This window comes from Bubalus bubalis, chromosome 20 (genome assembly GCF_019923935.1).
Source record: "Bubalus bubalis isolate 160015118507 breed Murrah chromosome 20, NDDB_SH_1, whole genome shotgun sequence".
In the NCBI taxonomy this organism is placed as follows: Eukaryota; Metazoa; Chordata; class Mammalia; order Artiodactyla; family Bovidae; genus Bubalus; species Bubalus bubalis.
The window spans coordinates 12,957,983-12,978,923 of record NC_059176.1 but is presented as its reverse complement, the minus strand read 5'-3'; the positions used below and the strand labels follow the sequence as shown (position 1 = coordinate 12,978,923).

Genomic DNA, 20,941 nt, shown 5'->3' with positions numbered 1-20,941 from the left:
CCCTTTCCTGTTCTGAGAAGTTCTACCTTAGTGGAGATGACAGCCTAGAGTTTGGCCCAAGATAGATGCTTCCAGTGAGTGAATAAATGAATGAATGGTGACGTAATTGCAGAGCTCAGAACTTGAGCTGATCTTTCTCAACTTTCTCTCCTGTAAAATGAGAACACCACCCATGCTGTAGATGCTGGAGAAAGAAATGAGATAAAGGGACAGCATACTACTGACACCCAGGAGGTGCTCTGGTTCTGATTCCGTGGGTTGGGCCACAGGAAGGTGTGCTCAGGTGGTGACGTCATCTGAATGAAGTGAGACCCGGAGCCGTGGTCCCCAGACACCACTGTTGCCTCCCACCCGCTCCTCCTCTGGCTGCTGTTTCTCCACGTTCCAGAAAAGCAGATGCTTTTTACCTGCCCTCAGACACTCAGGGAACCCACTGGGAGGTCACAAGGCTCAGAGGCTGGAACTCCTGTGTTTGAGGGGAGGGGGCATCAGCTCCAAGGCCACCTCTCGGGAGTGAAAGTTGCCAAGGAAGGGCCGTCGACTAGGAGTGGAGAGCCCGTTCCTGGCTGTGTGACCTTGGGCAAGTCCCCCGACTTTTCCCGGCCCCAGTCACCTCACGTGTCAAGGGGAGCCAAGACAGAACCCCAGAGTGCTAGAGCTGTGTTCCTCTGTGAGGTCTGAACGAGCAGCCATCTTCAGAACCAAGTGCCCGGAGGCCACGGAGGCGAGCCAGAGACGCATGTTTTAGGTGCCTTTGTGTCCCCAGCAGGGCCTTGCAGAGGGGCGTTCTGAGATCTGCTAAAGCACAAGCTGGAATCAAAGTGCAGGGAGAAATATCAGTAACCTCAGATATGCAGATGACACCACCCTTATGGAGAATGTGAAGAGGAACTAAAAAGCCTCTTGATGAAAGTGAAAGAGGAGAGTGAAAAAGTTGGCTTAAAGCTCAACATTCAGAAAACTAAAATCATGGCATCTGGTCCCATTACTTCATGGGAAATAGATGGGGAAACAGTGGAAACAGTGTCAGACTTTATATTTTTGGGCTCTAAAATTACTGCAGATGGTGATTGCAGCCATGAAATTAAAAGACGCTTACTCCTTGGGAGGAAAGTTATGACCAACCTAGATAGCATATTGAAAAGCAGAGACATTACTTTGCCAACAAACGTCCATCTAGTCAAGGCTATGGTTTTTCCAGTAGTCATGTATGGATGTGAGAGTTGGACTGTGAAGAAAGCTGAGCGCCAAAGAATTGATGCTTTTGAAGTGTGGTGTTGGAGAAGACTCTTGAGAGTCCCTTGGACTACAAGGAGATCCAACCAGTCCATTCTAAAGGAGATCAGTCCTGGGTGTTCTTTGGAAGGAATGATGCTAAAGCTGAAACTCCAGTACTTTGGCCACCTCATGCGAAGAGTTGACTCACTGGAAAAGACTCTGATGCTGGGAGGAATTGGGGTCAAGAGGAGAAGGGGACGACAGAGGATGAGATGGCTGGATGACATCACCGACTCGATGGATATGAGTTTGGGTGAACTCCGGGAGCTGGTGATGGACAGGGAAGCCTGGCGTGCTGCGATTCATGGGGTTGCAGAGTCAGACACGACTGAGCGACTGAACTGAACTGAAACACCCAGGTGATACAGGCCAGTCCTGGCTTGAGACAGAGCCTGCTCCCTGATGGGCCCTCAGTGCCCCTGTGGCCTCGGCGCCTGTCCACTGAGCACAGTCCCTGCAAGAGCGTGGACCAGCCCTGGTTCGGTCACATGGGCTCATGAAGGCCGGTTCTTCTCCAGTGCTCACTCAGGAACACGTGCTGTGGTCCACCACAGCCTGTCCTTGGGGTGGGAGGGCGTAGATTCGGCTTCACGGTGTTCGCCCCAACCTCGCTGGAACTCTGATGCTCCTGGCTGGATGGTAGATGGTGTGAGAGTTCTAGAGAATCTGAGTCCCATAGTCACCCAGGGAGCTGGTTAACACTTCCAGGGCCCACCCTGGGGATTCTGACTAGCAGGCTGGGAGTGGGGCATAGGAATCTGCATTTATAACACACACACACAATCTGCATTTATAACACACACACACAATCTGTATTTATAACACACACACAATCCACATTTATAACACACACACACACAATCTGCATTTATAATAAGCCTGTCTGCAAACCAAGGTTTGGGAACTGCTCCTAAGAAAAGGATACTAACAGTTAGCCGAGGGCCTCCTGGGGGCATACTTGGAGAGGAGAATCCATGTGCAGGGGGCACTCAAGGGCCTCCCCTGAAGGAGGAAGCAGCAGGGCAGTGGGGTGCAGGACGGGGACAGGATAGAAGTCCTGTCAGGGTCCAGTGCCAGGGTGCCTGGCCTCAGTGGATCCCTCTCGCCAGCAGCTCCGGAGCACAAAGCAGACCTTGGGGTCCACCATAAGCCATGGGACTGGACCTCTGTGCCCCCAGGCCAGCATACCCAGGCACGTGTGGCTCTCTGTAGGGCCACTGGAGCAGGCGCTGAGGCTCCAGTATGCCAGGACAAGCCTCTGGGGGTCATGGGTGCCGGCCCTCAGGAGCAAACTCCGCAGAGGCTGGACGATGGGTGCGGAGCTGGTAAAAAAACACTGAAGTGTCTGGAGGGGGCGGCAGCAGCGACTGCTCCAGTCAGCTCCGTGGACCAGGCGTCTGTTGAGTCGGGCTTACACTGGGTGCTGCCCACAGAGCTCTCTCTAACCTGAACGGTGCTGCAGGGTGGGGCAGGGGATGTTATCACTACAGACCCACTTCATGAGGCTTGTGACCCCTGTCCCATGCTGTGCCGAGGATCAGACCTTTGCAAGGAGCTTAGCAGAGCCCCTGGTCTGGAATGAATCCTCCAGGAGGCATCAAGCATGTTCTTCTTGCTCTTATAAATGAAGACGCTGCAGCTGGAGTTGGCCAGCCTCGGGTCACCCAGCTCAGTTCTGAGCCAGGTCTGAACCCCAGGTTGTCTGACTGCCGAGCCCAGCTGCCTCTGCCCGGCATACAGGGCCAGGCCCGTGGTCCAGAGGACACGGGTCTGCTTTCCCTCCAGCAGCAGCTTCTCCCCTTCCATGTGCGGGGAGTCTAGGCCCTCTTGGTGAGAGGGTGACACAGGTGGCCAGGCAAAGAAGGGCAGAAAGAGAGTTCAGGTAGAGGACACAGCGTGGGCAGAGGCCTGGCAGCGGGCCGGCTGCAGGTTGCTTGGCAATGGCTTCCTGGGAAGAGCTGGACATGTGGGTGGGGGATAAGGTGCCTGGAAGGCCTGGAACGCCGAGCCCAGGAGCTGCATGCAGGGCTTCCTTCCCTGGTGCTGGGAGTTGCTGTAGCTCACAGATGGATTGCATTTGAGCAGAACCACGTGGCTGCAGAGGCTGTGGGGTTGAAGCAAGAGGAGTGTGGGCACCAGCTGGGCTCTGCAGCCACCCAGGCCCCAGGCAGGGGATGGGGAATCAGGCGGGGTAGGGGCGGTCACTGCAGGGAGGAGTGGGGAGGTAGGGGGAGCCTGGGGAACCGTCGGGGCTCTTATCATGGGCACAGGCGCATGAGCAGGCGTGATAGTTCCTGGAGCACATTCTACACACCAGATGCTCTGCCAAGCCCCTTTTCAAGGATGGCAAGCTCTGATCCTCAGTACAGCCTGGGGTCAGGAGTCAGTAGCCTTGTGAAATGGGTGCCATTAACCGAAATGAAGAAGTGGGGAGCCCCTTGGCCCTCCCAGCCTCTCTAGGAGGTGGCCAGGCATCCAGTGTTGTGACGAGGCTGTCATCCTCCACTGGGCAGCTGGGGGAGGTGGGCTGGGCCTCTTCTCTGAAGGAAGCTGTTATCACCGTGTCTGGAGCTGCCTTCATAGCCGCCTGGACCAGGAGCCACGGTCTTGCCTTCCAAGTCCTGGTTAGGGGGACGGGGACAGAGGAAAGGAGCCTGACCACACAGCTCAGAGGCCCCGAAGCACCCTTGACTGGAGCTCCCAGCAGTAGGGGAAGAAACAAGTTCCCACTAGGTGCTCCCCTGCTGTGCTGCATGGTTTCTGTAGTAACCCCATAAGCGAGCATCATGTCCCCTGTCCGACCAGGAGATGGAATGACACCCCCCAGGAATGGCAGAGCTGGGGTTTACCAGCGTCCTCGGTTCCAGAATTCATGCTGGTTTTTTCTTTCTCCCTCTCACTTAAAGAAATTCTTTTAATGGAAAGGAATTCATGCTTTCCCCTCTACTTTCCTTTTGAAAGTGGTTGACTTTCAAAACCACAGAAGTCACCCGGGACGTGTGAGGAGATGGAGCCACGAGGCATGGAGGGGGTGCAGACATGGTTTCATAGGCTTCCATTCTGGAAGCGCTCCCCAAGTTGCCCCAAAATTTATAGGACCTGGACAGGGTGGGGGTGAGTGCCAAACCCTATGGGAAAGAGAAAGCTAGCCTGTGTGAGCTAATAAGGTATTAATAATATACATGGTGCCTGGTACTTTTAGTCCATGGCCCACAACCCACTAGGAGGTAATAGTAGAAGAAGAAAATATGTTTGGCCTTAGTCTAGGTTCTGAACACAGAATTCTTAAATTCTTGGAATTTCCTGAGTTGACAGGGGTGTCTCTTGTTATTCATAAGGAGCCCCTTTCTGTCACACCTGCATTTATGCAAACCCATAAACAGGAGAGGCCCCTAGACAGCCTCAGGATGGGGCTGGTCACCAGAAGACCAGTGATCAAGGCGGGGAACTTCCAGCCCCCCCCCGCCCACCTCCCAGCTGATGGACACTTTGAGGCATGGAGGGGAGCCCCTTGCCCTGATCTTGCCTGTGTGCTTCTTCCATCCGGCTATTCCTGGGCTGCATCCTTACAATGAGCCAGGAAATGTAAGTGTTGCCCTGAGTCCTGTGAGCTGTTCCCTGCAAACTGTCAAGCCTGAGGAAGGGGTCATGAGAACCCCTGACTTACAGCCTGTCGCTCAGAAGTACAGGTGACCTGGGACTGGTATCCGAAATGGTGGGACTGAGTCCTTAGCCTATATTAAGGGCCAGTAGTTAGTGCTAATTCCAGGCAGTTAGTGTCAGAATTAACTTGTAGGACATCCCTTTGTTGTCCAGAGAATTGGAGGATTGTTTTAGATAACATCCCAGGGGGGATCATAAAGGCCCTCTCTGACGCGTTTCCCCATCTGTACAATAAAGGGGGGCAGGGTGTATAGGCCTCTTCTGGGGGATCTCTGAAGCGATCCTGGGATGAACTGCCATTCAGACCAAAGGCAGCAGATAGAGCTGGCGGACTGTGTTGTTGGGGGCGCCTGTGTGCTCGCCAGAGGCTGTGCGCTCACGGTTTTGGGGGGAAGCAGGAGGCAGGGTCTGGCTGTGCACCTGCTGCACACCTTAGTGTGGAATGGCAAGGCTCGGAGGGCCGGAGGGGGTGGGTCCCTTACCTTCCCCAGAATAGCTCCTTTAGAGGAAGCTGCATGGGCTTCCCTTCCACGCACCACCCCTCACCATGCCCAAGGAGGGCCTCAGCATCTCTGGGTCCAGTGGAGACACAGGACTGGGATCCGACCCGTTGCTCCCTCACCCTTAGGACTCCATCCTTTGGCTCCAGGGAAGTTTCCAGTCTGTGGCGATTGCAGCAGCCAGCGGGGTTGCCGGGTTCTTCCTCCACGGGCTGTGGATTGGGAGGTGGTGGGGCTGAGACTGGACACACAGAGCCCGCCCTAGACTTAACCTCCGACCCCTCGTGTTTCCGCAGAGATTTATTGCCCTTCACGCTGAGGCTGCCCCGGGCCATCCTCGAAGCCCGCAGCTCCACAGACCTCGAGATCATCTCCAACCTGGGCCTGGGTAAGTCCCCTCCGGGGTCAGAGCAGGAGACCGGGCTGTAGTAGAACCAGGGGTCCCGGGGGGCCTCTCAGGCTGAGCCCAAGCTGGATCCTGAGGCCCAGCTCCCACGGGACCACCCGCTCCCCTGCCCCAGGTGCCGAGCCCCCCAGCAGGGAGACACTCCCACTTTTCAGAGTGGCTGCTTTAACAGCTGTCAGGGGGTCTCACACACAGCCTTGCTGGGTCTGAGGGAGCGGGGGCCAGTCAGGGCCCACACAGGCTGACCTGGCGTCAGAGTGTGACCTGCAAGAAGCCAAACCAAACACCAGGGTCCGTCTCAGCATGACCGTGATCATTAACTGAAGGTGCCCCCCACCCCCTTGGCCTGCTCCCTACCCAACCACGTGACTTAGCACACCCACCCTGCCCCTTACCCTTCTGACCTTTTGAGGGATTTGGGGTGGGGGGGAGTAAAAGACAAGAGTGTTTCTGATCCCAGCCCTTCTATGTAATAGTAAGAAGAACTCACACTTCCTGGGCCCTTTCCATACCATGGGCTTCACTGAGCCAGCACCAACCTCTGACATGGCCTCACCATGCTGGCCCTTCTCTGGAAGCCCATGCTTCCCAAAGCTGGAGCCGCCAGGAGGCCAGGCCGGCCACCCCTGCAGGCCCCCATCCTAGGCAGAGGCCAGGTCACATTATGAACAAAGCAGTTCATGAGCCCTTATCAAGACTAAGCCACTCAGGGAATATAGTCAATATTTTATAATAATTTTAATGGAGTATTATTGTCTATAAAAATTTTGAATCGTGATATTGTGCACCTAAAACTAATATATTGTAAATCAACTATATGTCAACTTTTAAAAAAAGAAAACCCAGACTTCCCCGCTGTTCCAGTGGTTGGGAAGCCACCTGCCAATGCAGGAGGTGCAGGTTCAATCCCTGGTCCAGGAAGATTCCACGTGGTGGGAGGCAACTAAGCCCATGAAACCACAGCTACTGAGCCCATGCTCCACAAGACAAGCCACGGCAATGAGAAGCCCGCACACCGAAACTAGAGAAAACCCACACATAGCAACAAAGACCCAGCACAGCCCAAAATAAATTAAAAATTTTTTAAAAGGCCAAACCATACCCAGGAACCTGCACTACACATGGCTGAGCCCACTGGTACATTTTCAGCAGTGCTGGTCAAATGGAAGAAAGGTTGGTGGAGCGGGCAGGACCAAGGCATAGATGAAACTAAAGGCAGACCTGGGATCCGAGGAGATGCCCCTTGGTTCTCAGGTCCATCACTGTCCACCCCCCAGGGGACCGCTGGACAACAGAGAAAGCTGCCGCAAGGCGGCTCATGGTCAAAGGCCAGGAAGTAGGAGGAGTGCAGGCCCTCGGGTTTAATGAGCGATAACCATGCTCTGACCTCTTCACCTGCGTTGACTCATCAGATCTCCAGACAGCCCAGTACAGCAGGTTGTAATATCATGATGCCCACTTTATGGCAGAGAAAACAGACACAAGGAGTTGAGTGACGTGTCTAGAGTCACGGGATCCACACAGAGCAGGGCGGTTAGGCTCCAGCCTCCACCCGCCAGCTCGTGGTGCCCCGTCACTGTATCTGGGTTCTCCTAGGTCTGGTTGACCCAGTTCATAAACTTTGGGGCCAGTTTGCAGTTGATGTTGGGAATAAACACTAAGCTTGGGCCCCAGACGTTATACTTGCTGGGCTCTTACTCTTCCAGAAGCTTGGGTGTGGGACAGGTGTGTGTGTGTGTGTGTATGCTCAGGCATGTCTATTTGCAACTCCATGGCCTGTAGCCCTCCAGGCGCCTCTGTCCATGGGATTTCCCAGGCAAGAATACTGGAGTGGGTTGCTGTTTTCTTCTCCAGGGGATCTTCCCAGCCCAGGGCTCGAACCCACATCTCCTGCGTTGGCAGGTGGATGCTTTACTGCTGAGCCACCTGGGAAGTCCATGGGATGGTTGAGCATCTGGTAACTCATACAGTCCAACGACACCCCTCCCGAGGGCTAACACGGCAGAGGTGACACTCTCTAGGCGCTGTCTTGTGTGATCCTTGCAGTCCCATTTTAAAGATAGAAAATCAAGTCTTAGCACGGCCAGGAAACTTGTCCAAGATGCTCCAGGCAGCGAGGAGCACAGCTGGGAAGCACACCGAGAGCTTTCTGACTCCCAGCATAGCTCTCCGCCGCCCCTTGGCTGTACCTCATGAGCGTCTCAGTTGTTTGTGCAACGAACAGTTGCTGGCTGACTTTGAGGTCAAGTTCAAGGGCAAGTGAGATGCATGCACTCCATCTGGGAGGCTTACCACCAAAAGGAGGGTTGGTTTGCAGCCTCACTGCAGGTGGGTTGAGGCAGGTGCCCCTGGGATCCACTGCCCCAGGGACCCCCAGGTTTCTCTCACCTGGGGATGGGGTGTCCCTGAACCCTAGGAACGACTATGTGGAAGACAAGCTGCTCCTGTAGGGAGAACCATATTCCTTTCTGGAATCGACAAGCCCTTCTATCTGGGCAAGCTTGACCTCTTGGGCAGGTTGAGGACGTGAGCGGGGAGGGGCCTCTGAGAAGCAGCTGGCAGTTCAGGTTGTGTGTCAGCGTCCGCTTCCTTGAGAAGTGGATTTAAATGAAACCCAAGGACACTGCAGCTTAGGAACCAGAGGGTTTTGATCAGGCCCGGTGTCCCCAAGGGCTGAAGCACGGAAGTGAGGCTCACCAGGATAAGTTTTTCCTGGAGCCGAGGAAGGGCTAATTTTTCTGTTCATCCCCAGAAAGGATAGAGACCCAGAGCTGAAAGGGCACGTCCCATCAGAGACCAGAAGCCTTGGCTCTGAGATGTGCAGACCGCCCCGGCCTTCACCTGCAGCATCGGTGACAAATACGCAAAGATAAGGGCCGGACACCCCAGGCACGGTGCCCAGCGCATCACACGTTCTAAGCAAGGCACTCTGTGGCAAAGGAGTGAAACCAACTCAAAATAGCTTAAGATAAAGGGGGATTTAGTAAAAGGAGGCCAGGGAATCTCCGTGATAGGAGCAGAGAGTCTGCTCAGCTTTGCAGGCAGCGGATGCTCTTCTCTGCACACAGCTCAGCCTCCTTAACCCCTGGTTCCCACTCCCAACTCCTCCATCCGTGGGGCTCTGACATCTGCCCCCGCATACTGATCTGATGACCTTGTTGCTGGAATACGTTTATGAGGCATTTGTGCTTTCTGTCACTAGTATCAGTAATGTTTCTTTTTCTGGCATTCTACTCACTTTTTACAAAATGAATAGAGTGTCATAAATCCAGATCATTGCACAAGCCTGCTGTTCAGACAGAGATGATGCTGCTGAAATAGGGTTATTGACTCACAAGCTCAGCACCATGTGATTGCCCAGAATGTTTGCTCCTGAGCTGATGTAGGAAAGTCTGAGCTTGGCCTTGGAAAAGCCAGCATTCAAAAGGGTTCTGTAGGTAGAAGCTTGGGACCACAGAATTAACACAGGGAGCAGTTCACTAAACTGCATGCAGTTAAATCTTCTCAGTACAAAAGGAATCTAGAGAAAGCAAGTTAGACTTGCAGAGGTTCTCAGACATGTTTGCAGTGAGTATATGTTTTATATTTCTAAAATATGTTTAAAAAGAGAATATGTGCTATAACTCTTCCAAGGTGGCCTGTAACTTGCTTTTGCCTTTATGTTATACAATAAGAACTTTCCTACTTGTCAAAAATTCATTGGAAAGTCCAGTTTAAATGACTGTCTTTTTTTTTTTTTGAATGACTGTCTTAACAGCCCACCTTTGGGATGTCACAGAAACATTCACCCACTGATCTCAGACTTTCTAGCAGTTTCCACGGCATCTGGAACACTTGGCTGCCTTTATTCATGCCCTCTTCGTTCCGCCAGTAGCCTGGGGTTTCTCAAGTGTGAAACCTTTGTCACACTTGTCCTCAGGGTCTAGAGCCTAGCACCTGGTCTGGCCAAGGCCCTCTGAGGACTATAGGCATGGACGCCTGGCAGGAGGCATCTCCAGCTGAGACACAGGAGGCCACAGGGCCGGGGCAGAACGTCGGCCACAGTCTGAGGGCGGCACACAGGAGGAGAGGGCTCAGGCCCTTAGGGGAACTGCAGCCGCTGAGCCGAGGTTGGCCCGGTGCCACTAGGCGCAGACGCCCACGGCCGCACCAACCACTATGATTGCACGACAGCCTTCCGCTTCTCCCCTGGCCTTGGCATTCTGCAGAGAAAGTTACCTACTTCCTTTTTTCAAAAAAAAAAGGCATGAAGACCTGAGTTCCCTAATAGGCCCCCAGACCCCAGGGTGTAGCTCCTTGGGTCCCAGCTCTCCCACCTCTCAGAGCGGCCTTGGCTTTGAGGCCTCTGCCCTGCGGGGTGTAACCACCAGGCCTATCTTAGGGGCAGGGGAGCAGTTCCTAGTCACCCAGCCCCTGGACATATTTCCCTGAACCCCACTGTCTCTTCCACTCGTGTAGAAATGCAGATCTGAGTGGTGGAAAGTGTGTTCTTTTTTCCTTTGTGATGCCCGCCCCGCCACCCACCTGCCGCCCAGCCCCACCCCACCCCCAGCCCCCCGCCACCGCTGTCCCCAGGTGGGTGGTCTGGCTGGTGGTCCAGCACTTACAGAGCTCTTTGCTCTCCGTTTTGCCTTTCACCTCTCATTTTCTCACTTCTTTACTTCTTGTCTTTAGACACCCTCCCAGGCCCAGGATGAAACCAGAGGACAGTCCTAGGGTTGGTCTGTCTCATCAGTGTGCACCAGGGCGGGGGAGCCAGGGGAGTGTAGGTGTGGCCTGAAAGTGTCAGGAAAGCTCCACCAAACTGGTGACATTTGACTTGGGTCTTGAAGGTTGGGTAGGAAGGAGTTTGCCAGGTGGAGAGGGTAGGAAAAACATTCGAAGCAGAGGGAACATTAGCCAAGACCCAAAGGTGGAGCTGCCCATGGCGTGTTCAAGAAGGAGTGAGCAGCAGAGAGACTGGGGTGGAGATTCAGTAGGTGAAGGTGTAGAGGGTCAGATCCCACAGGGGATGAATGCCAGGCTAAAGGCTCAAAAGTGATTCTGAACAAATAGCAATCAAGGGTCTACGATATGCCCAGCATAGAGCCACGAGGAGTAGAATGGATTGGACGCAGAGTGGGGACACGGAGGCAGGCTATGGCCATGATCTGGGTGAGCAGTAATAGGCATGTCCAGGCACAGGTGGGCAGTTCTGTTGATTGCCTGCCCTGTGACTTGTACCTTCTCCCGAAGGGTCTTTCAGGAACTTGGAGATGAGCCTTGGGAGCCTCAGCTCACCTATGGGGCTGCTGCCCAGTCCCTTCATCAGACTGGCTGCCTGCTTGCTCCTTGCTAGGAAGCCTACCAAGAAGACTGTGCAAAGTACCCAGGAGAATGGACAGGTCACGGAGGGGTCAGTAGCTGCCCAAGAAAGCAAAGCACAAGGCACAGGCGGCCATGAGAAACAGCCCTCCCCCCCCTCCACCCCTGTAGATGGTGGGAGAGCTTGAAGACACACCCTCTCATGCCGGGCCCCCTATGTCCTCAGGGAGTGACTGGCCAGGGCGCACATTGGAAAGTCACATGAAAGTTTGTCATCTTTGATACAGTGGAGACAGCTGGCTGAAGCACTTCTAAACATGGAGTCTCTGCCCACGAAGGGGCTGCACCATGAGCCCTGCTCTGCTCCTCTGCGATGGCCCCACCCCAGAGGGATGCACATGGTGCTCTCATCTTCTCAGCAGCCCTGTTGTCCTTGAATTACACATCGCTCACCTTGATCGGGTTTCTGACCTCCTTGGCCAGCAAGCTGGTGAACACCCACACCCCTGAGAGTGCCCATCCCTTGGGATGAACACACACACACACACAGCTGCCCTCAGTTCCCTGGGTTCCCTACTCCTCGGCCATCTCGCAATGTCTCCTTTCTTCCAGTGTTGAGAACCTGTTGAGTTCTTACCCCGACCCTGGCTCTGGGGTATACGCCACCCAGCCCCTCACTCAGGCCAGGAGAGCAATAGGGATGGGAAGTGTCGCAAGTTCCTATGAAGGGCGGCCACGCATGTAACACATCAGCCCAGCACCCGGCCTTCAGAACTAGTGCGACCTAGTTCAAACCCCAGCTCCTTCATTCCCCGACCTGGTGACCTTTCGTCTCTCTGGGTCTCTTGTCTTCATTTGTCACATGGGGACAACCTGAGGACTTACACCCGAGGCCTGTGGTCAGAGACCCTGAGACAGTAGAGCAAGCAGCCCACACACCCAGGATCCAGCACATGTTTGTTCCTGGTATTGTCTTTGATGCTATTTTTGGTAATTTTCTTACTGATGACTCCTTCCCGGAGGTAAAGAGCTTTGGGTGAGAGACTGGAGGCCTGGCCTCATTAACAAGGAATTGGCACTATCGATCTCTAAAATTAATAGCTTGGACAAGACCTGGGTTCCCTACTCCTCTTCAGCAGAAGGGACTGCTTGAATGAGTTCGCAGTGACCTGCCAGCCCTCTGACCTTGTTCTCAAAACGTGCCCATGGGGCCCTTCTTGGAGCATCCCGGGCTTTCATCAGGTTCTCCAGAGGGCTTGGTACCGAAAGGTCGGGACCTCCTGTGATCTCGTCAACCCCCGACTTGAACATCCCATGCCCCTTACCCAGAACAAGCCTGGCTCTGACCATCAGTACCTGGAGAGGGAAAGGCCTGCTCCGGCGGCCTCAGCCATGGGCTGAGTCAAGAGAAAGGCGTGTGCTGGGGGCTCAGCAGTGCAGGAGCTCAAGCTCTCCAAGCTGAGGGCAAGAGGGCATTTTCCTGCTTTAGCAGCGAGATCGACCAGAGGTGGAATCATTTTGCAGTGGGCAGGCGTTCCCCTCCTTGGATGGTCAGGTCTGAGCTCACTGGCCACCGTCCATAATTCTTTATTCCTGCTGTGACAACCGCAGTGGCCAAAAACAGGCCCAAAGTCCCTTATCTGTCGGGACCCCATTCTAGATCGAGGCCTAGGAAGGTCTGGAGACTTGCCTCAGAGCCCCCGACTGGTCAGCAACGGGAGCTCTGGGCTTCGTCCACTCCATGTCCACACGTCCCTGCACCCCAGGTCATGGGTGCCCCTCTGGCGGCTGTCACGCGCCAGGGGACAGGACCGAGGCGCTGAGCCTGTCGCCAGCACCGTCCTGGCCCCACCCCGGCACTGGCACCGCAGGGGAGGACGGCGTGGGGCTTCCCCCTCCCGAGGCAGGAAGTGGTGGGAGAGGTTTAAAACAGTCCAGGAGGGGAAAACAACCTTCAAGCGGGTGAAGCAAACACCTCGCCGCCGGGCCCTTCCTCGGCCCTGCCCCAACGCAGCCCGCAAGCACCACCGGGTCCGCTCCACGCAGGGGCCCGGCTTCGGGGACTGACCGCCTCTCCCTCTTTCTTCTCGGACAGGCTTCTGGGACTCCTCGCTGAACCCCCGGCGAGGAGGTGGGAGTCCAGCGGAAGCCCCAAGAGACCCAGCCCCTGGAGCGCCCCCCGCCTCCAGCCTCAAGTCCACCGCCCATCCCGAAAACTGCTCGTGTGAAATCGAGCTGTCCATAGGAAACGGCCGCCTGTGGTTTGTGAATCCGATCTTCATCGAGGACTGTGACCGTGCCCCGCCGGCCGACCAGCCCCCCGCTGGAAGCTGCCCCTCGCGCCCGGCGCCCCCCACCTCTGACGCTACCTCACCCACCTCCCGGTGGGCCCCCCGCCGCCCTGCTCCCCCTCCCCCGCCACTCCCCCTGCACCCCCCGGGCTTCAGCCGGCCTCCTCCTGCTGCTCCTCCCTCTCCGGCCAGTCCATCGCCCAGATCTCCCCCGGCGGCGGCTCCCCCGCCTCCAGAGGCTCTTCCGCCCTCACCCCCAGCATCTGCCCCCCACTTGGCACCCCATGCCCCAGGCCCTCCGGAGCTTCCAAGCCAGCCACCCATGACAGCCTGTGAGAGGCTCCCACGCCCCCTCGCAGGCCTGGACCCCCTCAGGGAGGAAGAGATGAAGCCGGGGGCAGCCGCCAGCCCCTTGAAAGCCCCTGCCCCGCCAGTGCCCACGAAGAAGAACCTCCCCACGGTTCCCCCCAGACGCCGCATCTCGGAGAAGGTCTCCCTGGAGGACCAGAGCGCAGGGAAGCCGGACAGGGGGGCGGCCGCAGAGGGGGACCCGGGGGGTCCTTCCAGGGCATCCCCGCTCCGCCTGCCTCCCCTGCGGACCTCAGACACCCCCCGGGACAGGCCTCAGAGAACCACAGAGCCAGGCCAGGAAGCATCAGCCCAAGCCAGCAACCCCGGCAGCGCGCCAGAGCCTCTGAGGAAGATCCGACAAGCCCCAGTCCCGCCTCCCAGGAAGAAACGGGTCTCCCGGCAGCTGGCCTCTGTCCTCCCAACTCCCCAGGAGACTGCCGAGCTCTCCACAGCAGGGGAGGCCCCCGAGAAACCCACGCCTGGTCCCCCACCGGGAGAGATCCAAGGTCCTTCCTACCCCGCTGGGGATAATCAGAGCCCGCATGCCCCGGCAGGGGCCCGACCCCAGAGCGCTCCAGAGTTCAAGGGCTCCCTGGCCTCCCTCTCGGACAGCTTGGGCGTGCCCGCCTCGGCCGCTGACCAGGACTCGTACTCGACCAGCAGCACGGAGGAGGAGCTGGAGCAGTTCAGCAGCCCCGGCATGAAGAAGAAGCCGTCCATGATCCTGGGCAAGGCGCGCCACCGGCTGAGCTTCGTGAGCTTCAGCAATGTCTTCAACGCCTTCCTGTCCAACAACCGCAAGCTGTACAAGAAGGTGGTGGAGCTGGCCCAGGACAAGGGCTCGTACTTCGGCAACCTGGTGCAGGACTACAAAGTGTACAGCCTGGAGATGATGTCCCAGCAGACCTCCAGCACCGAAATGCTGCAGGAAATCCGCACCATGATGACCCAGCTCAAGAGCTACCTGCTGCAGAGTACCGAGCTCAAAGCGCTAGTGGACCCTGCCCTGCACACCGAGGAGGAGCTAGGTCGGTCCTGGGCAGGGGTTGGGAGCGGGCAGGGGCCAAAGACGATCCCAGACAGTTCGCCCTTTCCGTGAATAACCCCTCTACTGTTCTGCCTCTTCCTTCGGAATTCGGCCCAGGGACCCAGATAGATTGGCCCGGCCCCCACCTTCAGGATGCTCCTGGTTTCATTAGGGAGACCAGTCGCTAGAAGCGATTAGCAGCATAAGAAGCAGTAACATGTGTGGCTATTGAGGGCCAGAGGCCGTCTCCGCAGGAGACCTGGTGGCTTCAGAGATAAGGGACCTGATAGGGCACCTCTTGTTTTGCAGATGAGGGGAAAAGCCCTGGAAGGGGAAAGCACTTGCCCGAGGTCACACAGGAGCCAGGAGCAGTAGGGAAGCTGACCGCAGGTCCCTGCCTCTGATTCACCACACCTCCAGCTGCAGAGTCTCTGAGGACTTGGAGGGACAGACAGCAGTGGGGTGAGAGAGGCAAGGGCAGCTATGCGTTCTCCTGTTGGCGAGGCTGGAGAAGCAAAGGAGAAGAGGGAGGCTGTAGGATGAGGACCGAGACAGCCAGAACCCGCCCCAAGCCCAGACATGGGCCAACTCTAAGCATGCATAGCAGGGACTGGCCTCTGCTGGGACTCAGTCATGGGAACAGAGGCTTCTCCCTCACTCCCAGAGATAAGGCAGCTCAGGTGTCTCTCTAGAGGGACAGGACTTGGGACCTCTGCTACCAGGGCCAATAGCCGAGACCACCCCCACCACCCCACCCCAGGAATTGAGTAGAGCCAAAAAGACTTCCCAAGAATATTTCACTACTGTCAATCAAAGCTGAGCATTGCCTTGGTATCAAGTTGACCTGGGTTCAAATCCTTGCTCAGCCCCCAACTGACTGTGACCTGCACCAGCAGAGCCTAAGTTGATCCATCTGTTGAGTGAGAATTATGACATGTATGTTGCAGAGTGCTGTGAGATCAGAGATGACTAGTTCTCACTCTACTAGCTGATCGGGATGCCTCTTGGATAAGATAGCGTTTGAACAGAGGAGGAATAAGCTGTGCAAATAGCCATGTGCATTCCTCCAGGCAAAGGGAATAGCAGGTGCAAAAGCCCTGAGGTAGGCACAAACCTGGCAGGTTGGCAGAATAGCAGGAGGGCCGGGGTGGCTGGAGCAGCCTGAACACAGGGAGCAGGCAAGGTAATGAGTGAGAGGGTCACAGGGTTAGAGCACAGAGGGGCTTGTGGGCCATGGAAAGACTTTGGCCTCTTTTGTGCATGAAAGAAAGAAAGAAAGAAAGTGAAGTCGTGTCAGACTCTTTGCAACTCCGTAGACTGTAGCCCGCCAGGCTCCTCCGTCCATGGGATTCTCTAGGCAAGAATACTGGAGTGGGCTGCCATTTGCTTCTCCAGGGGATCTTCCTGACCCAGGGATCGAACCTGGGTCTCCCGCATTGCAGGCAGATGCTTTAACCTCTGAGCCACCAGAGATTGGGGCAATTACAGGGTTCTGAGCCCTGGAATATCATGATCAAACATAGCATAGCACGATTATGCTGGTTGCTCTGTTGCTGTTGCTGCTGTTGTCGTGTCAGTCGTGTCCGACTCTGTGCGACCCCATAGACGGCAGCCTACCAGGCTGTGCCATCCCTGGTATTCTCCAGGCAAGAACACTGGAGTGGGTTGCCATTGCCTTCTCTGTTGCAATGTTGAGTAAAGGACTAAAGGAAGCCAGGGCAAGAGGCTATTAACATAAGTCAGGTAAGAGATAATGACGGCTCAGGTCCAGGTGGTAGCCATGCAAATGATGAGAAATCAGGTTTTGGCTATACTGTATTTTTGAGACTAGAGGCAAATGGATCTGGTAATTGAAAAATACATATTAAGAATAACTCTACTGGGACTTCTTTGGCAGTCCAGGGGTTAAGACTCCATGCTTCCACTGCAGGGGGCACAGGTTTGATTTGTGGTTGGAAAATAAAGATCCCAACCTTGTAGTACAGCCAAATAATAATAATAATTATATATACATATATATAATTTTTAAAAAAGAATAACTCGTTTTTTAAATGTCAAATATTTACTTCATTTGACATTTGACACTTTTTAAATGTCAAACATTTACTGGGCCCTCAGGCCCTCCAGGTACAGTTGCACAGGTTGTAGACTGCACAACTCCCATGTGAATAGGACCGTCTCAGATTGTATATGAATAGGCAGCCCTATGAGAGTTAAATCTGTGCCAAGCCCTGTGAAAAGCATTAGGATACCACGTATGGGTCCCGGAGGGCTCCTGTGCCCTTAGCATTGTGCCTTTCTGTTGAATGTACTACACAGTCTCACCTGGCAGAACTGTGGGCCGAACCTGCCAGGGCTGTGAGTATGTCCTTCCAGGGACCAGGGATGGGGAAGCCACACTGTTGGGCAACAAGACCTGGGGGCGGGATCCCTGCTGCTGGTTTCCTCACCCCACCCTCTGGCTCTCACTCACCTATAGAAGCCATTGTGGAGTCTGCCTTGTACAAGTGTGTCCTGAAGCCCCTGAAGGAAGCCATCTACTCATGCCTGCATGAGATCCACAGCAAGGACAGCTCACTGCAGCAGCTCAAGGATAACCAGCTGGTTATCCTGGCCACCACTACCACCGACCTGGGCGTGACCACCAGCGTGCCAGAGGTGCCCGTCATGGAGAAGATCCTGCAGAAGTTCGCCAGCATGCACAAGGCCTACTCACCCGAGAAGAAGATCTCCATCCTGCTCAAGACCTGTAAGCTCATCTACGACTCCATGGCCCTCGGCAACCCAGGTAGGTGGGCAGCCGGGAGGGGCCCTGGGCTGCGGGTACTCTCTGGGTCCCTCGACGAGTGATGCTATGTGTGGCTGTGACCCCTTCCCCTCAAGAACTCTAGAGCCATTGAGAGGCACGGGAGAAGCTGTCCCAGATTCAGAGATCTGTTAGGGTGGGAGTAGTGGAACTCCTGGGCACGTCCTGTGCTCCCTGGGGGCTGGGAGGAGAGCCGTGATTGGCAGCCACACTGGAAGCAGGCAAGGAATCCAGCCCACACTGTGCCTCTGTATGAATTAGGAAAAGGGACTATCTTTGTTTCCTAGGGCTGCCGTGACAGAGTTCCACAGACTAGTGTCTTAACAGAAATGTGTTGGCCCACAGTTCTGGCGACGGGCATTTTTGATATCAAGGTATCAGCAGGGCCCTACTCCCTCTAAAGGCTGTAGGGAAGGATGTGTTCCAAGCCTCTCCTCTAGCTTCTGGGAGTTCTTGGCTTGTGGCAGTATCACTCCAGCCTTTGCGTGGTGTGCTATCTGTGCATGTGTCTGTGTCCAAATTTCCCCTTTTTATAAAGATGTCAGTCATACTGGATTAGGGGCCCACCCTCCTCCACGATGACCTCCTCTTAACTAATTATATCTGCAAAGACCTAATGTCCAAATAAGGTCCCCTGCGCTGAGGCCTAGGTCTGCAACATACGGATTTGAAAGTACACAATTCAGCCCTTAATGGCCACAGAAATCAGTTACAGAAGTCAGTTGGGCATTTACCCTGATCTGGTCAGGTGCATCTGAGCTTGGTTGGGCTGGCTTGAGGGTCTGTGTGAGGGGTCACTTGGAGGCTGGCTGGGCTAAGATGGTCCTCCTTATAGGTTGGGTGGTTGATTGGTTGTTGACTGGTCTGGAAAGGGGGTGACTGGGCCACATGTTTCTAATTCTGCAGCAGATTAGCCCAAACATGTGCCCACGGTGGTAGTTGGGATCCAAGTGGGCAAGTGCAAAGTCTCTCCATCTGGACTTGAACTAGCACAGTGCCACACTGAACCATTTCACTGACTCACTGAGTCACAAGACTAGCCCAGATTTAAAGGGTGAGGAATTAGACTTCCCTTCATGCTGAGAAGAGCTGCAAAGGAACAAAGCAAGGAGTCCAGATGTAGAGAAGGGAATCACTGGGATCACTTTTAATCAGTTTACCGCAGCGCTGCTCCTGGCAGACAAGGACAGGCATCACTGCGCTGTGGGGCACACCTTAGTGAACAGAATTGTGGCTGCATTTCATCCCCTGATTACCCCTTCAGCTGGATGTCCTTGTACAGTAAGCAACCTGTGTAACTGTGCATGACAGCCATGGAAAGGGAGAATGGAAGGACTGTTACCTCTGTAGCCATACAGATGGGTTCAAATTCCTGATCTGTCACTTACTACCCGTGTGACCTTGAATGATTTACTTAACTCCTTTATAGGACCCAGTTCCCTCATCTCTGGAAGCTGTTTTACAAAGAAACTCAGACCCCTAACATTTCAGAAGCCACACTTGGTCACTTGTAAATATTAGAAATAGCATGTGTAAAATGTCAGCCTGCCACACATGGTGCCTAGTGGGCTTGCCCAGTGATGGCTGTTTGAAGGGAGGGGTTATCCATCTGTCTTGGAGAAGGGCAAGCCAGTATGGCCACAGACCAACAGAAAGCGTGTGTGTGAGACTGGGGTATGGTGCAAGGTTATGTCAGAGCTCTGAGCCTCAGTTTCCCCCGTGTTAAATGGGCCCAACTACAATCACTTTATGGGGCTGTTGTGGGAGTTAGATTAGCCTGCAGTTTGCACGCAGACCAGTGGCCGGCACTTGACAAGGACAATTACCCCCCCCCCTCCCCCCGCCTGAACTCATTTGGGCAGTCATTCTCCCTGCCATCCGGGGGCTTGGGGCAAAGTCAGGGCCAAGGGCTCTACAGACCCTGAGATGTTATCAAGGAGGCAGCTTTGGGCCTGAAAAGGGCAGCTGCATCCTCAGCGAGTCCCCTGTTGACTCAGAAACCTTTAGCTTAAACACCCAGTGTCTTGGCAGTGACTTCAAACACCATGAGTTTTGCTGACAGTGAATTTACTTACTGAAAACTTAGCAGCGAGCAGGGAATGGGGGAGGGAAAAGCTAAATGTGAAGGAGAAGGACAGTTGCTAGAGAGACGCCGTCAGAGTTCAGCCTGAGAAAGACCGAGCAGATCAAGGATGCAGATCCTTGTCCTCAGCCTTTGCTGGCGGGGGTGGGGCTGGGGGTGCAGGGAGACGGGAATATCCCTGCTGATTGAGAAGCCAGCTCCAGGCAGAAATTCAGGGCGGGGTCGTGGCTCCGTGTGAAGATTCCCCAGCGGAAACAGCTCCACTGGGAGCAGATGGCTTTCTGTTCAGGTAGCCATTGCTGCCTGAGCACTGGCCACTGAACCAGTGGACTTTCCGTCTCCCCTGTGCCCTGAGCAGGCCTGGGCTGCCCCACTCGGGGCCTCAGCTTGCTGGGAGGATGCAGGTGAAGAGAAGAGCTGCCCCACTCGGGGCCTCAGCTTCTTCACCTGGGAGGATGCAGGTGAAGAGAAGAGCAGGGATATGGGGGGGTTCATTCAAGGATACGCGTTTGAACCCAGCTTCGGTGCTGTAGCCTTGGACTTGAATCTCATGGGGCCTCTGCTTGTGTATAAAATGTAGATGATACGACCTGCCTCTCAGGTTGCCATGCAGGGCATTGGGAGAGGACCTGGAAATCACCCGATTGGCTCAGGCTCCAGGGAGGTACTAATTTCAGAGCCTCCATTTTTTCACTTACAAAGGGGCTGGGAACATCTCTCTCGGGACTGTGGTGAGGCTCAGATGCGACCAGATATGTACGTGAGCGTCCAGTGGATGAGAGGTTGCAGGAATGGCTGCCTTGTCACCAGGTTCCCCCAAAACGTGGAGGCTGAACCCACTCAGTGGTTTCCAAGCTGGGTTCCAGGAGGCATCCCAGGGGCCACCAAAGGGACAAGAGGCTGGGCTTGACCCCTGGCAGCCCTGCTTGTCCCTGTTTTACACACAGGGTTCCATCTGGGATTCTGTTTGAAATAACCCGTTCTGCTGCTAAACTTTTTAGTTTTTTTAAAAAAATCTTTCATTTGGAAATAATTCCAGACTTCAAGAGCAGGAATAGTTCATTAAAAGAGAAATATCCGCATACCCTTTGTGGACTGCTAATATCTTAAACATCATTTGCTTTATCATTTTTACTCTCTGTGCATATGTAATTTTTTCCTGAATCATATGAGGGCAGGTTTACATACAGCTTGGCCCTTTACCCCAAATACTTCTAAAAATAGGGGTATTC

The 20,941-nt window shown here is 54.8% G+C and overlaps 1 protein-coding gene across 1 annotated transcript in view; it reads left to right on the top strand.

The window, feature by feature from the left end:
* Positions 1 to 20,941, top strand: part of RIN3 (Ras and Rab interactor 3) — a 136,412-nt gene that overhangs the window by 94,490 nt on the left and 20,981 nt on the right. The window contains exons 5-7 of the mRNA XM_025271502.2: positions 5,738 to 5,829; positions 13,247 to 14,821; positions 17,300 to 17,608. Coding sequence (XP_025127287.1) covers positions 5,738 to 5,829; positions 13,247 to 14,821; positions 17,300 to 17,608 — 1,976 coding nt within the window. The remainder of the gene's footprint in view (positions 1 to 5,737; positions 5,830 to 13,246; positions 14,822 to 17,299; positions 17,609 to 20,941) is intronic.